This window comes from Chelonia mydas, chromosome 2 (assembly GCF_015237465.2).
Source record: "Chelonia mydas isolate rCheMyd1 chromosome 2, rCheMyd1.pri.v2, whole genome shotgun sequence".
Classification (NCBI taxonomy): Eukaryota; Metazoa; Chordata; order Testudines; family Cheloniidae; genus Chelonia; species Chelonia mydas.
Window position 1 is genome coordinate 191,361,025 of NC_057850.1, and position 12,559 is coordinate 191,373,583.

Consider the following 12,559-nt stretch of genomic DNA (forward strand, 5'->3'; position numbering starts at 1 on the left):
CTGTGAGTTGGGGTTGGAGGAGACTGGGACTTGGTGGGGGAGGAGACTAGAACTGGAAGCTGGGTAGCACTCAAAATGACAGTGCTCACTTAATGAGCAACTGCAGGTGCTGCTCCAGCTATAGGAAGCTTTGTAGGATGGCGGATTCCACCTAAGGTGGATGGGGGCAGACCGACCAAACCTGGGTGGTGCTGCAACTCGCTCAGATTTGGCCTGGCTTCCCCACCATCCATCATTAAATACTTAAAATCTTCAAATACTTGAAAGGCTGCCAAAAAAAAAGATGGATAAAAATTGTTCTCTTTTGTCACAGAGGGCATGACAAGAGGCAATGGGTTCAAACTGCAGCATAGCCCATTTAGATTCAATCTCAGGAAAAACTTCCTAACTGTAAGAACAGTAGGATAATGGAACAGACTGCCTAGGGATACTTTTGGCACCTTAGAGACTAACCAATTTATTTGAGCATAAGCTTTCGTGAGCTACAGCTCACTTCATAGCTCACGAAAGCTTATGCTCAAATAAATTGGTTAGTCTCTAAGGTGCCACAAGCACTCCTTTTCTTTTTGCAAATACAGACTAACACGGCTGTTACTCTGAAACCTGCCTAGGGATGTAACGAAAGCTCCTTCACTGGAGGTTTTCAAAAAGAGGCTGGCTCGTCATCTGTTGTGGATGGGTTAGGCAAAACAAATCCTGCATCTTAGCAGGTTGTTAGACTAGATGACCCTTGCGGTCCCTTCTAGCCCATGGTTCTATGAATCGATGATTACCTTAATGGCATTTCCTAACTTTAGAGTACTTGCCTTTGCAACCTTAACATAGTTATTTATGTGTAATTCTTATACCACCCACACCACCCTAATGTCGGAGTACTTTCCAGTAGTGCACTAAGCAGCATGACTAACACCATGTTTCTTCTCTCACCCATCCTCTTCCCAGTGGGGAGAATTGTGTGCACAGTTTAGTGCTTTGTTTTGTTAGCACTTTGTTTTGAGGTGTGTCTTTACTGCATACGCTGATATGTGTGTGTTAGAAAAAAACGAGGTTGAGGAAGTGCTTCTTGCACTTGAAGCAGAAGGTGATGAGGTTTGTGAAGAAAAAAAATTCTTGTTTTTACTTTCTAACTACACAGTTTATGAGAGTAAAACCTTGGTGCATGCTTCTGCAGGACAGTGTAATATAATACGAGACTACTTTGATTATTTAATGGGTGAATCTCCACTAGCATAAAGCTGACAGAGGCGGTTCCACCATCTCCCATGCTCTCTCTCATGCCTAGCTTGTCTGGGGCTTATTGGGAAAAGAGAGGGGTGTAGAGGAGCAAGACTTTGCTGTGACTGGTTCTCCACTGCCATGAAGTCGTTGCGGGCCTTTTAACCCAGCAGTGTAAGCTAACGCTGTCCCCTTGCTGCTTTAACTTATGCCAGGACCTGGGAATCAGAGAGCTGTGACTGGCTCCCTCTCAGACCCTACCACCACACTGTTTCTGTGCAGTGTATAGTGAAGCCCATAGATTTTAAGTCCAGAAGGGTTCATTACAAACATCTAGTCTGGCACTCTGAATAGCAGGCTATATAATTTCACCCAGTAATTCCTGCATCAAGCCTAGTAATTTATGATTGAGTAGAACATAGCAGTTAGAAAGGTATCCAAGCTTCCTTTTTTTACCCTGCTTATATATCACATTTCTATCATAGGTTTCAGAGTAGCAGCCGTGTTAGTCTGTATCTATCATAGTAACTTGTCTACTGATAGCACAGATATCCATTCTGATGTTGGTGAACACGAGTAGTAAAGATTTCCTAGAGCCAACAAACACTTACTACCGCTTTATCATTGCAGGTACCACTACTATCCGTGGGGAACAAAGAACCATCCAACCAAAAGATGAGCACCTGCAAATCTGAACAGACTGGGGTTTTTTCTGATGAAGTCAACTGCCCTTACTTCAGCTAATATTGTGTGATCACCAAAGGGATAATAAGCTTTGCTCAAAGTATATTGATGGGAAGGGATTCCAATGCTGAAACAAATGGGAGACAGCTTTCAAAAGACCTCACGACTGATGAACTTCAGTATGATACTTTTGTGACAGCTCTGTTTTACAGCATAAACTTCGTGCACTGTATGGGGGGAGTTCTGTACATACTATTTGGGAAAATGCTTCAAAGTTTGTGCATTAGGAGAAAAACATAATTCCTGACAATGAATGAATATGTTCTATTTTTTTATTTTATTTTTTTAAAGAATTGTTGAATACTCAGGTTTGCTGGAACTATATTTTAAGGCTCATAGCCAGGCTATTTTTTATAGCAAGAAAAAGAAATCAAAAAGAGCACCAGGCAGGAAATATTTTTAGGTTCACTGCACCAGAATTAGAAATTGATTCAACTATTAAATATTTAAATGTAGCCATTTGGATAGTAGCAATTTCAAATGCTGGTATAGCACATTAATAGTATTTACAACTTGCACAGCTTCTGAGAATAATTGTCATTTTTTAAATTGCAACTTTGAATACAATATTAGAATGTGTGTGTATATATGTACATGTTTTGTGTATGTGTGTATACCATATATATATAGACATGCATATATTGTATAGATACATATATGTAAAATATGTATAGAGTGTAATATACACACACATTTACTGTTTAACAGAAAATAAATAAGTAAATGAAACCAATGCTTTGCTGCTAATCAAATTTGTAGTACTTAATGCACTTTGAGGATCTCTCTCTATATGTACATTATATGTTAAATAGAGATGCAGAGTCTCTCAACTCAAGATTACTGAAGCTATTATTTTCATCTTTAGAGTTTTGACTAAGTGTGAGAGCCATTCTCTACAGTCTGATTATACTATATCTAACATAACTACTGTAAAAATCAGAATACATATGGTGACATATACCTAGACTGTTGAAACTTATTTATTTCATGCTTATCATATAGTTACTTGTGACTGATTGGATGCATAAGTGTGTCTTATTTACTGTGAATACACTGGCAAAGTATTTCTGCTATAGTTTGCTTGAAACATATGTAAATAACTAGACATTATTTCTTAACAATGTACAGAATATTATTTCCCCTGTCATTTGGGATTTCACTAGCCCAGATTCTAAACTGGTGAGAGTTAGCAGCGGTGGGCCTAAGTTACGGTGAGGGTACAAAAGGCATTCACCCCCTTCCGAGACACCTTCACTGGAGAGGTTTGAGGTGGTGTAAAATGCACAGAAATTCAGAGATTGAGTGAGTGAGAGGGAGGAATACAAAGCCAAAAAGGGCATGTTTAAATCATAAGGAGGCATGCTGTTTAGAACGTGGGTTTATCCTTATGATGTGATGACCCACCCAGGAAACAAGCATGTGACAGCCCAGTCTAACATAAAACATTTCCCCCAGCAAGTCGAAATGTAGCGCAGAAGGCCACCACGCCCGATTTTAGCATCTGGGTAATGACAGACTCATAGCAGCCAAGGTCCATTATGGAGCTGCTTTGGAAAGCAAACAAGGCTCTTACATGCCATCCTATGGAAAATATTATCAGCAGGAACATCAGAGATGAATACATCTGCATTAGAAAGATAGGATTAGAAAAGATATTGTATTTTGTTTTCTAACATAATATTTTCACACATAATTGTCACCTATGCATATCCCCCTAATATCTACTGTCGACTGTTTTTCTGCTTTCCTAGTACCTAAGTGCTATAGTTAATATCAATCCATTTTTAGATATATCTGTTACGACTTCAAGGAGAGGCATACCTATTGGTTTCCCTCTCACCTGTTAAAAATTGACTGTCTTGCTGTGCAATTCTCTAACATCTTGTTATCATCACTGCTGGTTGCACCTTACTGGATGCATAATCCTTGCCCTGATTTATAACCTTCCTGGGTGTCATTTTATCTCACAACTCCTAAAATACCATGTATGTTAAAGCCATAGAATAAGTCCCCCTATATGTTACCACTGAACTAAAAGGTGTAATCTGTCATGCCGTATGAAATGTGTATCTCCTTAAAATGTAAATGCACATTTTTGAAAATGTAAATACAGGTGACCTGGAATTAATATGTTTACACTAAGCATTCACATCATCTCTGGAACATGAAGCAAGCATGGTATCTCCCTATATTTAAAATAGCAGATACCACAATCATTGGACAATGTTGAGTTTGTAATGGCTCCTGCTGTACATATTATTTGAAAACCAAACCCAACCCTATTATGTTTTGCAATTAGAAGACTATCAAAATGCTTCTTCAACTAAGGTACCTGTTCCTCCAAAGAGTGCCACTGAATGGTTCCAGTTTACAAAGTGATATGAATATTAGAACAGTTGCCTTGCAAATACAACATAATTAGCAATGGCTGATGTATTATTTACAATGCAATCACGAAAAGTTAGCCCAATTTGTGATTAAATATTAATGTGATTTTGATAGTCACCGTGAACATCTTTCTTAGTACAGGAGAAAGGCAACAAGGTGTGGTTAATATCTGAGGTGTTATAAAGTAAGCCTGTACTGTATGTAACAAGAAAATCAGAATTTCTATGACATTTTGCATGCGTTTCATACACAAAAGACCTCATTTAAACTAAGTCTTGATATATCGGCCCCACTCAAACTGAATACACATTTCCACAATGATTTTTTTTCAGAATAGCATAAAATTATCCTTAATTATATAGTGGGTATAAGTCAAAAATGTCTATTTACAATGTTCTTCCTCCACATGTGTTTTTTAATAATTAATTGTCAGACTGGAGTAAATAGAAACAGGGGGCACTGCATCAACCACGGATTGGACCTTATTTTCAGGCATGTATTAAAGCGATGAGATTTGTGTTTAGGCTGGGTTTGTGTGATATTACTAAGTGTCTATTGATACTTGATGGCATAGTTTTCATTGGAAAACAGACTGTAGTTAGTGACTCTTGCGTTTATCCATAATACATTTGTAGCACTATCAATAATGGGATAAATATTGTGTGGGCCCAATAATGGGCCCAAAGCACGGAAAGATGGTGTTTCAACTGTGCTTGGTTGTGGCAGGCAGTGCAGAGCAGACTTAGGGGAACTCTGCAGCAGCTGTCAGTGGAATGCAGAATTAGGAAGTGAGCCTGGCTGGGGCATTGGCAGTACGCATGAGTACAGCATGGCTTCACTAGGCTAAAAGTCCATGCTAGGGAATTAGCGGGCCTCATCTGGTACTCTCCCTGTGTTCTGCAAGAACAGCTGGCACTCTCCAGCATGCTGGATATAGGAGATTAGAATTGAGGATACAATTTCTGGTTCCCTGCCCCTTATCCCCCCCCACCACCTTTACACAGTTGTCCTACTTACAGTTGACATTAAAAACTGGACATTTCCCACTGTGGGGTTGCCCATTCTAAGAGCAGACAATACAATAAAATTCCTGTTATATGCTACGATGAGGGAAATAACAATTTTGCAAGTGCACCTAGCTTGTGTGCCATTTCCCAAATGCTGGCCCTGTGTGACTGTGTATGACGAGGGCCGTCCACAGCATCAAGAATAATCAGTATTGAGCACGGAATTGTTTTTGTTTTCAACAATGTTAAATATGAATCAAATAATTTGTTTGGTTGACTTACACGTATTTTATTTTTTAAATGCTTGTCTGTGTCTTTGGTGAGAGATCGTCACTGGTTCACTGATCTGAGCTGTACGCTATTTGTCCGTGGTTTTTTTAACCTAATTTCCTGTGGGAATTTTTTGCCTCTTGTGCAATCTATAGGAAGGCAGTCCCACTGCTCTGATGGTCCATTGTTTTGTGGGATTTCAGGGAAAAAACAACACAAAACACTTTTCCAAAGCTATCTTATATTGTACTTGGCTGCTCTTACAAAATTGCATGCAAGTTATAATTTGTTTTCTTCTGGATTGTTAGTGCAATTTTTTTTAAAAGGGAGACCTCTGTAAGCAAATATAATTTGCTGAAAGTAAATATTCATATTACTGATTGTTGGTATATTTTGTCTTTCAAATGAATTGCTGTTACAGAGTATGTCTATTCTTTTATAGTCTTTTTCATATGAGTTAGAATTTGCAAATGTCCCATAGGCAACATTCTGTGATAGAGAAGTTCTGTCCATCATTAGAGTTAAATTACATACTGTAGGTATGATTGCTGTAGTTGTCTTCAATATTGTCTTCAGAGAGCTACAAGTAAGTTTGAAACCAAATCCTTCCCACTTCTAAATGACTTATAGGCCTTCCAAATAGTACACCATGGACACATACGGATTATAAATTGTAGATTATCCATGCATTTGTAATACTGTAGCTTCTGTGTTTAGATTTGTAAATGTAAAATGAGGTGCAATTAACTACAACAATGCACATTTTAAAGAAATATTCTCATCTCCGTTATTTTTATTAATTATTATGATATTGGTACTTATTGGTCCCAGCTGAGATCAGGGCCCAATTGTGCTTGGCATTATACAAATGAATAGAAAAAGTCCCTGCCCTGGAGAACTTACTGTCTAAATGGACAAGACAAAAGGTAGGAAGGAAAACGCAGCTCTGAAGTGAGTTGCCCAAAGTCACACAGCAGATCAGCAGCAGAGCTGGAAGTCGAATCCAAATCTCCAGAGTCCTAGTCCAGAGCTTTATCCACTGGCCCATGCTGCATTGCAAAACTGTTGTTAGACATGGATCCAAGCTGAAAAACTGAGATCTTTGATCACTACTTTCACAAAGCCTTAGGCATAGATGGGTCTGTTTTTTATTTTATTTGGGTCCACTACCACTGAAAATGAATTCACATTTGTTTTGAAGAATATTTTGCAGTTTATACTCATGGCCAGAATTGGCTGCCAGTTACCGCAGCATATTTCCAGAAGAACACCACCGAAGTCAATGGAGGTACTCTGGGTTTACACATGGGTAACAGAGATCAGAATTAACCTTAAATGTCTAGAAATGAAAGAAAGAAATTACACATGGGATGTGAAAAATACATGGTTACTTTAAAAGCTTTCCTATTAGACTGCACGGTGATAACTGAGCAAAACAACAGCCTGAAACAAATGTAGGATTTGAGCTTGATTTCAGATATGAGGATATGCATCACTCGGCATCTTTCAAGATAAATATTCACACGAGTGTGGTAACTGTTCCTATAAACTATGCAGGAATTTGTGATTATATATCTGAAATCAGGACCAGCCGCTTCAGTTAAATAATGAAAAAGATCCAGCTAAAAAGTCTGGTACAGGCCACTGTTGGAGACAGGATACTGAACTAGATGGACCCACGGATCTTATTTCTATATTTCCCCATGGAAATATTTCTATATTTCTATATTTCCACATGTGCTTAAAGTGTCTACCTTTTATAGTCCAGTTATGACTAACTTTTGAAAGAGGAATTTGGAAAAGTGCACTGGCTCATCATTTCAATTGTGTTTTCAATTAGGAGATTTGACAATGAATAAAAGGGGTTATAAAATGCTGTTAATAATGTAGCGAGACCTGGATGAACGTCTCACATTTCCCTCCAACTTAAGATCATTCTTGTATTCCAAGAGCAATGTTTAGAGCACTGCACTCCAAAAAACCCCAAACCTATTCAAATTGTAGCCTGATTCCAGGAAGAACTGGCAGTTTGAAGTGAGCCTGCATTTAGGTAGAGACAAAACAGGAAATCACTTTGGAATGTTATTTATTTTCAAGTGGATGAACTGGCAGTTGATTTTGGATACCAAAGTCTGAGCTGAAGGTTCCATCATTCAATTTGTCCAAATAGACAGCAGCAATCAGAAAAAAAAATCCTTGAGTCCATTTCAACTATTGGCTTTCAGTAAATTAAAACGAGGGCTGTCAAGTGATTAAAAATTAATCTCAATTAATCGCACTGTTGATTGTGCTGCTAAACAATAATAGAATATCATTTATTTAAATATTTTTGGATTTTTTTTACATGTTCAAATATATTGATTTCAATTACAACACAATACAAAGTGTACAGTGCTCACTTTGTTTATTTTTATTACAAATATTTGCATTGTAAAAAACAAAAAAGAAATAGTATTTTTCAGTTCACAAGTACCGTAATCCAATCTCTTTATCATGAAAGTTGAATTTACAAATGTAGAATTATGTACAAAAAATAACTGCATTCAAAAATACAACAATATAAAATATATGAATCCACTCAGTCCTACTCTTGTTCAGCCAATAGCTCAGACAAAAAGTTTATTTACACTTGCAGGAGATAATACTGCCTGCTTCTTGTTTGTAATGTTACCTGAAAGTGAGAACAGGCATTCACGTGGCACTGTTGTAGCCAGCGTCACAAGATAATTTACATGTCAGATGTGCCAAAGATTCATAGGTCCCTTCATGCTTCAACCACCATTCCAGAGGACGTGTGTCCATCCTGATGACGAGTTTTGCTCGATAACGATCCAAAAAACATGTACCGACACATGTTCATTTTCATCATCTGAGTCAGATGCCGCCAGAAGAAGGCTGATTTTCTTTTTGGTGGTTCGGGTTCTGTAGTTTCCACATCGGAGTGTTGCTTGTTGCTCTTTTAAGACTTCTGAAAGCATGCTCCACACCTCATCCCTCTCAGATTTTGGAAGGCACTTCAGATTCGTAAACTTTGGGTTGAGTGCTGTAACTGTCTTTAGAAATCTCACATTGGAGCCTTCCTTGCGTTTTGTCAAATCTGCGGTGAAGGTGTTCTTAAAATGAATATGTGTTGGGTCATCATCCGAGACTGCTATACCATGAAAGATATGGCAGAATGCGGGTAAAACAAAGCAGGAGAAACACGATTCTCCCCCAAGGAGTTCAGTCACAAATTTAATTAACACATTATTTTTTTAACGAGCGTCATCAGCATGGAAGCATGTCCTCTGGAATGTGACCGAAGCGTGAAGGGGAATACGAATGTTTAGCATATCTGGCACGTAAATACCTTGCAATGCCGGCTACAAAATTGCCATGTGAACGCCTGTTCTCACTTTCAGGTGACATTGTAAATAAGAAGAGGGCAGCATTATCTCCTGTAAATGTAAACAAACTTGTTTGTCTTAGCAATTGACTGAACAAAAAGTAGGACTGAGTGGACTTGTAGGCTCTGAAGTTTTACATTGTTTTGTTTTTAAGTGCAGTTATGTAACAAAAAAAATCTGCATTTGTAAGCTGCACTTTCGTGACAGAGATTGTACTACAGTACTTGTCTGAGGTGAATTGAAAAATACTATTTCTTTTGTTTATCATTTTACAGTGCAAATATTTATAATAAAAATAAAGTAAGCACTGTACATTTTGTATTCTGTGTTGTAATTGAAATCAATATATTTGAAAATGTAGAAAAAAAATAAAAATATTTCATAAATTTCAATTGGTATTCTATTGTGTAACAGTGTGATTAAAACTGCCAATGAAAGGAGAATTAATTTTTTAATCACGCTTAATTTTTTTGAGCTAATCATGTGAGTTAACTGCAATTAATCAACCGCCCTAATTAAAACTGAATTATACAAGGCTTTCTGTACTTTACTGTCCTCAATAGGAGATGGTGAGGCTCACAACAAGAAAATTAGTAATTTTAAAAAAAACCAAATGGAACCAATTGAAATCCACAGGTAATGTCAGCAGCACCATGATACGCTTTGGGGACATTCCTAAAACTTTGCAGTGCAATCTGTTGTTCTTAATTTACACCAGGCTGAATTGATCGTCTCTGTAATTAGGTTTATATTGCAGATAATAGGAATTAAATAAATGAGGGAGGAGAGTAGCTACAGACAGCAATTTTTAAAGATACCTTGTGGTATCAGGCTTAAATAAATGTTTTCCTATCTGCCATTTCCCTCCTGTGAGACAGACATTTCCATTGATCCTTATGCAAAGTTTAGATCCCCTCTCATTATTCAAATGAGGAAGCTAGACAGTCAGGGGACAGCCTTGTATCTGGTGCGCTGCCCACTAACTTCCTCTCGAAGGAGCTTCTTCCAAGAGTCTATGATTAGTATTGTGTCTCTATGGGGACAGGCATTTCCTGGCCTGGAGGACTAATAAACCATGGAACATAATGTGCTCCTGAATGGTAGAACCAGCTTTGAGACGATTCTCATATCCATACTCTCAAAAGGATAAGCTGCCTGTCTTGGAGAACAGAAATCAGCAGAAAAGATCCTTGTTTTCATTTTCCTTTCATTGGTAAGTTCACTGATCCCTACATATGGGACTTGACCACTGGTCAGACTGTTTTAGCAGGGCAAAGCAGAATTATCACAGGTTTGTAGAAAAGTACAGTAAAAGGAGAGGTACCACGCTGCGGCACGTCTCTGTTGGCTGCTGTTTGTGGAGATCATCAGATTCAATTTGTGGTGCTTCCTGAATATTTGATCAGGTAGCTGCTCTACAAATTCTCTCTGCTGAGGCATACCACTCCCCTGCCCACTGAGTCAGCATTTATTGTGAGGTGTAAGTTGCTGTTCCTACCTGAAATGAGAATTATTTAGCCTCCTTTATGTAGTTTCTGAGTCATGTGGCTTTCATACCCCGGCATCTAACAGTGAAGCACAACAAAAGAGGTGGGATACAATGTTCAAAAATCTACGGGACATACGGAGGATGAATTCCTGAAGTGTTCTCACTACCACCCTGCTCTTGAAGAACATGTAATGTGGGGAGGGGGTGTGTGTGGCTTCGGGGCTCAGAACACTTGGTGACTCCCACTGGGTACTTTGGGAAGCTGCAGGTTCTGGACTTCCTTCCTTCACTCTGCTGCTTCCTCGCTGGAGCATGAAGGAATTTGGAAGGGGTGGGTCCTTTTACAGGCCACTTTGGTGGCTTTTGCAGCTTCTGATTAAGAGGAGCATTCACAAGAGAGTTCCTTATTGAGAGAGTTACCATCTTCATCGGCCTATCTTGTACCCAACATAGGGGTATCCAAGCACCAACCATGGTAGCTAGCTTCCATTTGGTACTGGCATTTCATTTATTTCTGCTTTATTTTTGCCATTTTATGAAATAAATGTGTGTGTTATGATGGTGCATGTCCTCCAGCTGGTTTCCACTGGCTTTCTTTGATTAAATAGTTCTCCACAGTTGCAGTACCATTCTGCACATCCCAGGAAGGAGAGAGAGTTTCTTCCTCCATTTTGGGAATCATCCCAGGTCCTCAATGAGATCTCAGCAGCCTTGCACTTTGATTGAAGGAAGAGTGGTGCCTCATCCTTTAGAAACCTCTATGTGATTTACCGTACCCAGTCGAGTTCTTGTTTGTCAACGTTGCACCAAGAATGTCCACCACTGTTCAGTACCAGGTTTACCATGGCGCCGGGCCCACAACCAGAAGGGGCCCGGCCATCCCGATTCCCCGGCCGGCTGAGCTGGCCAGGAAACCTGCCCCCACCCGGCTCTGCCCCTGCCCTGCCTCTTCCCCATGGCCCCTCCTCCGCCCCCACCCCGCCTCTTCCCACCCCTGCTCCGCCCCAGCCCTGCCTCCACTCCACCTCTTCCTCCCACCCAAGCTCCCTTCCCTGAGCTAAGCATCCCGCGGGACTACAGCAGGGGTCGGGCGCGCCCTGCATTCACCATGCAGCAGGAAATGGAGCGACCCAGCCCCAACCCGCTCCACTCTGCCGGTGAGTGCTGGGGGGCGGTTGCCCCCCAAGCCTGGGAAGGAGATGGAGCGGTGGGGAAGAGGCATGGGATGGGGAAGAGAAGGGGGTGGAGAAGAGAAGGGGATGGAGGATGCGGGGGCAGGGGGGAAGCCAGAGCCCAGCATGTGGCATCCCCTTGGCAGAAGCTGGGGCTCCCCTGTTAACCAGGCCCATTAGAACCTCACCCTGACAAGCTCCACCTCCCCTGCATCTGTGCCACACCGATGAGCCCACCCAGACACCCTCCCCACTGAACCCCAATCACCTGCACCTGGACCCCCCCACCCAAATGAACCCCACCTCCCCTGCACCTAGACCGCCCCTTGCTGAGCCCCAAACACCTTCACCTGGATCCCCTGCAGAGTCCTATTCCCCCTGCATCTGGAATCCCCTAATGAGCTTCTGTGCATCCAGATCCCCCACTGAGCCGCCCGCACCCAGACTGCCCCACAGAGAACTCTCTTACCCCCACCCGGATCCCCCCACACTAAGTCCCTCTATACTTGGATCCTGCTGCTGGGCTGCGCCTGCTCACCCAAACCTGGTGCACCTGGCACAAGGGGCAGGGAGCCTGGCCCGGGGGGCAGGGCCCCAGGGTGTTTTTGGGGCAGGCCTGGTCCTTGAGCTGTGTCAGGGTCGGGTGCAGCCTCACTGCTGAGTCCCTGTCCCAGGGTGGGGTGGGGGGAGGCTGCAGGGTGATCTCCCACCTCCATGCAACCAGTGGCCTGTGTTCCCCACTGCCATGGTGGAGCCGCCGCATTTATTTATTGACAAATAAAATTTAAAGAATTTTAAAATATTGTGCATAGAATTTTTAATTTTTTGGTGCAGAATCCCCTCAGGAATATGGGGTGCAGCTGTGATGGTGGGACTGTGAGGAAGGTG

The 12,559-nt window shown here is 41.0% G+C and overlaps 1 protein-coding gene across 2 annotated transcripts in view; it reads left to right on the forward strand.

The window, feature by feature from the left end:
* NEK10 (NIMA related kinase 10) overlaps window positions 1-6,384 on the forward strand; it is a 171,286-nt gene extending 164,902 nt beyond the window's left edge. For both annotated transcript variants that reach the window (XM_043540909.1, XM_043540908.1), the window contains one exon: window positions 1,846-6,384. In XM_043540909.1, coding sequence (XP_043396844.1) covers window positions 1,846-1,894 — 49 coding nt within the window. In that variant the 3' untranslated portion in view covers window positions 1,895-6,384. The remainder of the gene's footprint in view (window positions 1-1,845) is intronic.
* The last annotated feature ends 6,175 nt before the right edge of the window (window positions 6,385-12,559 follow it).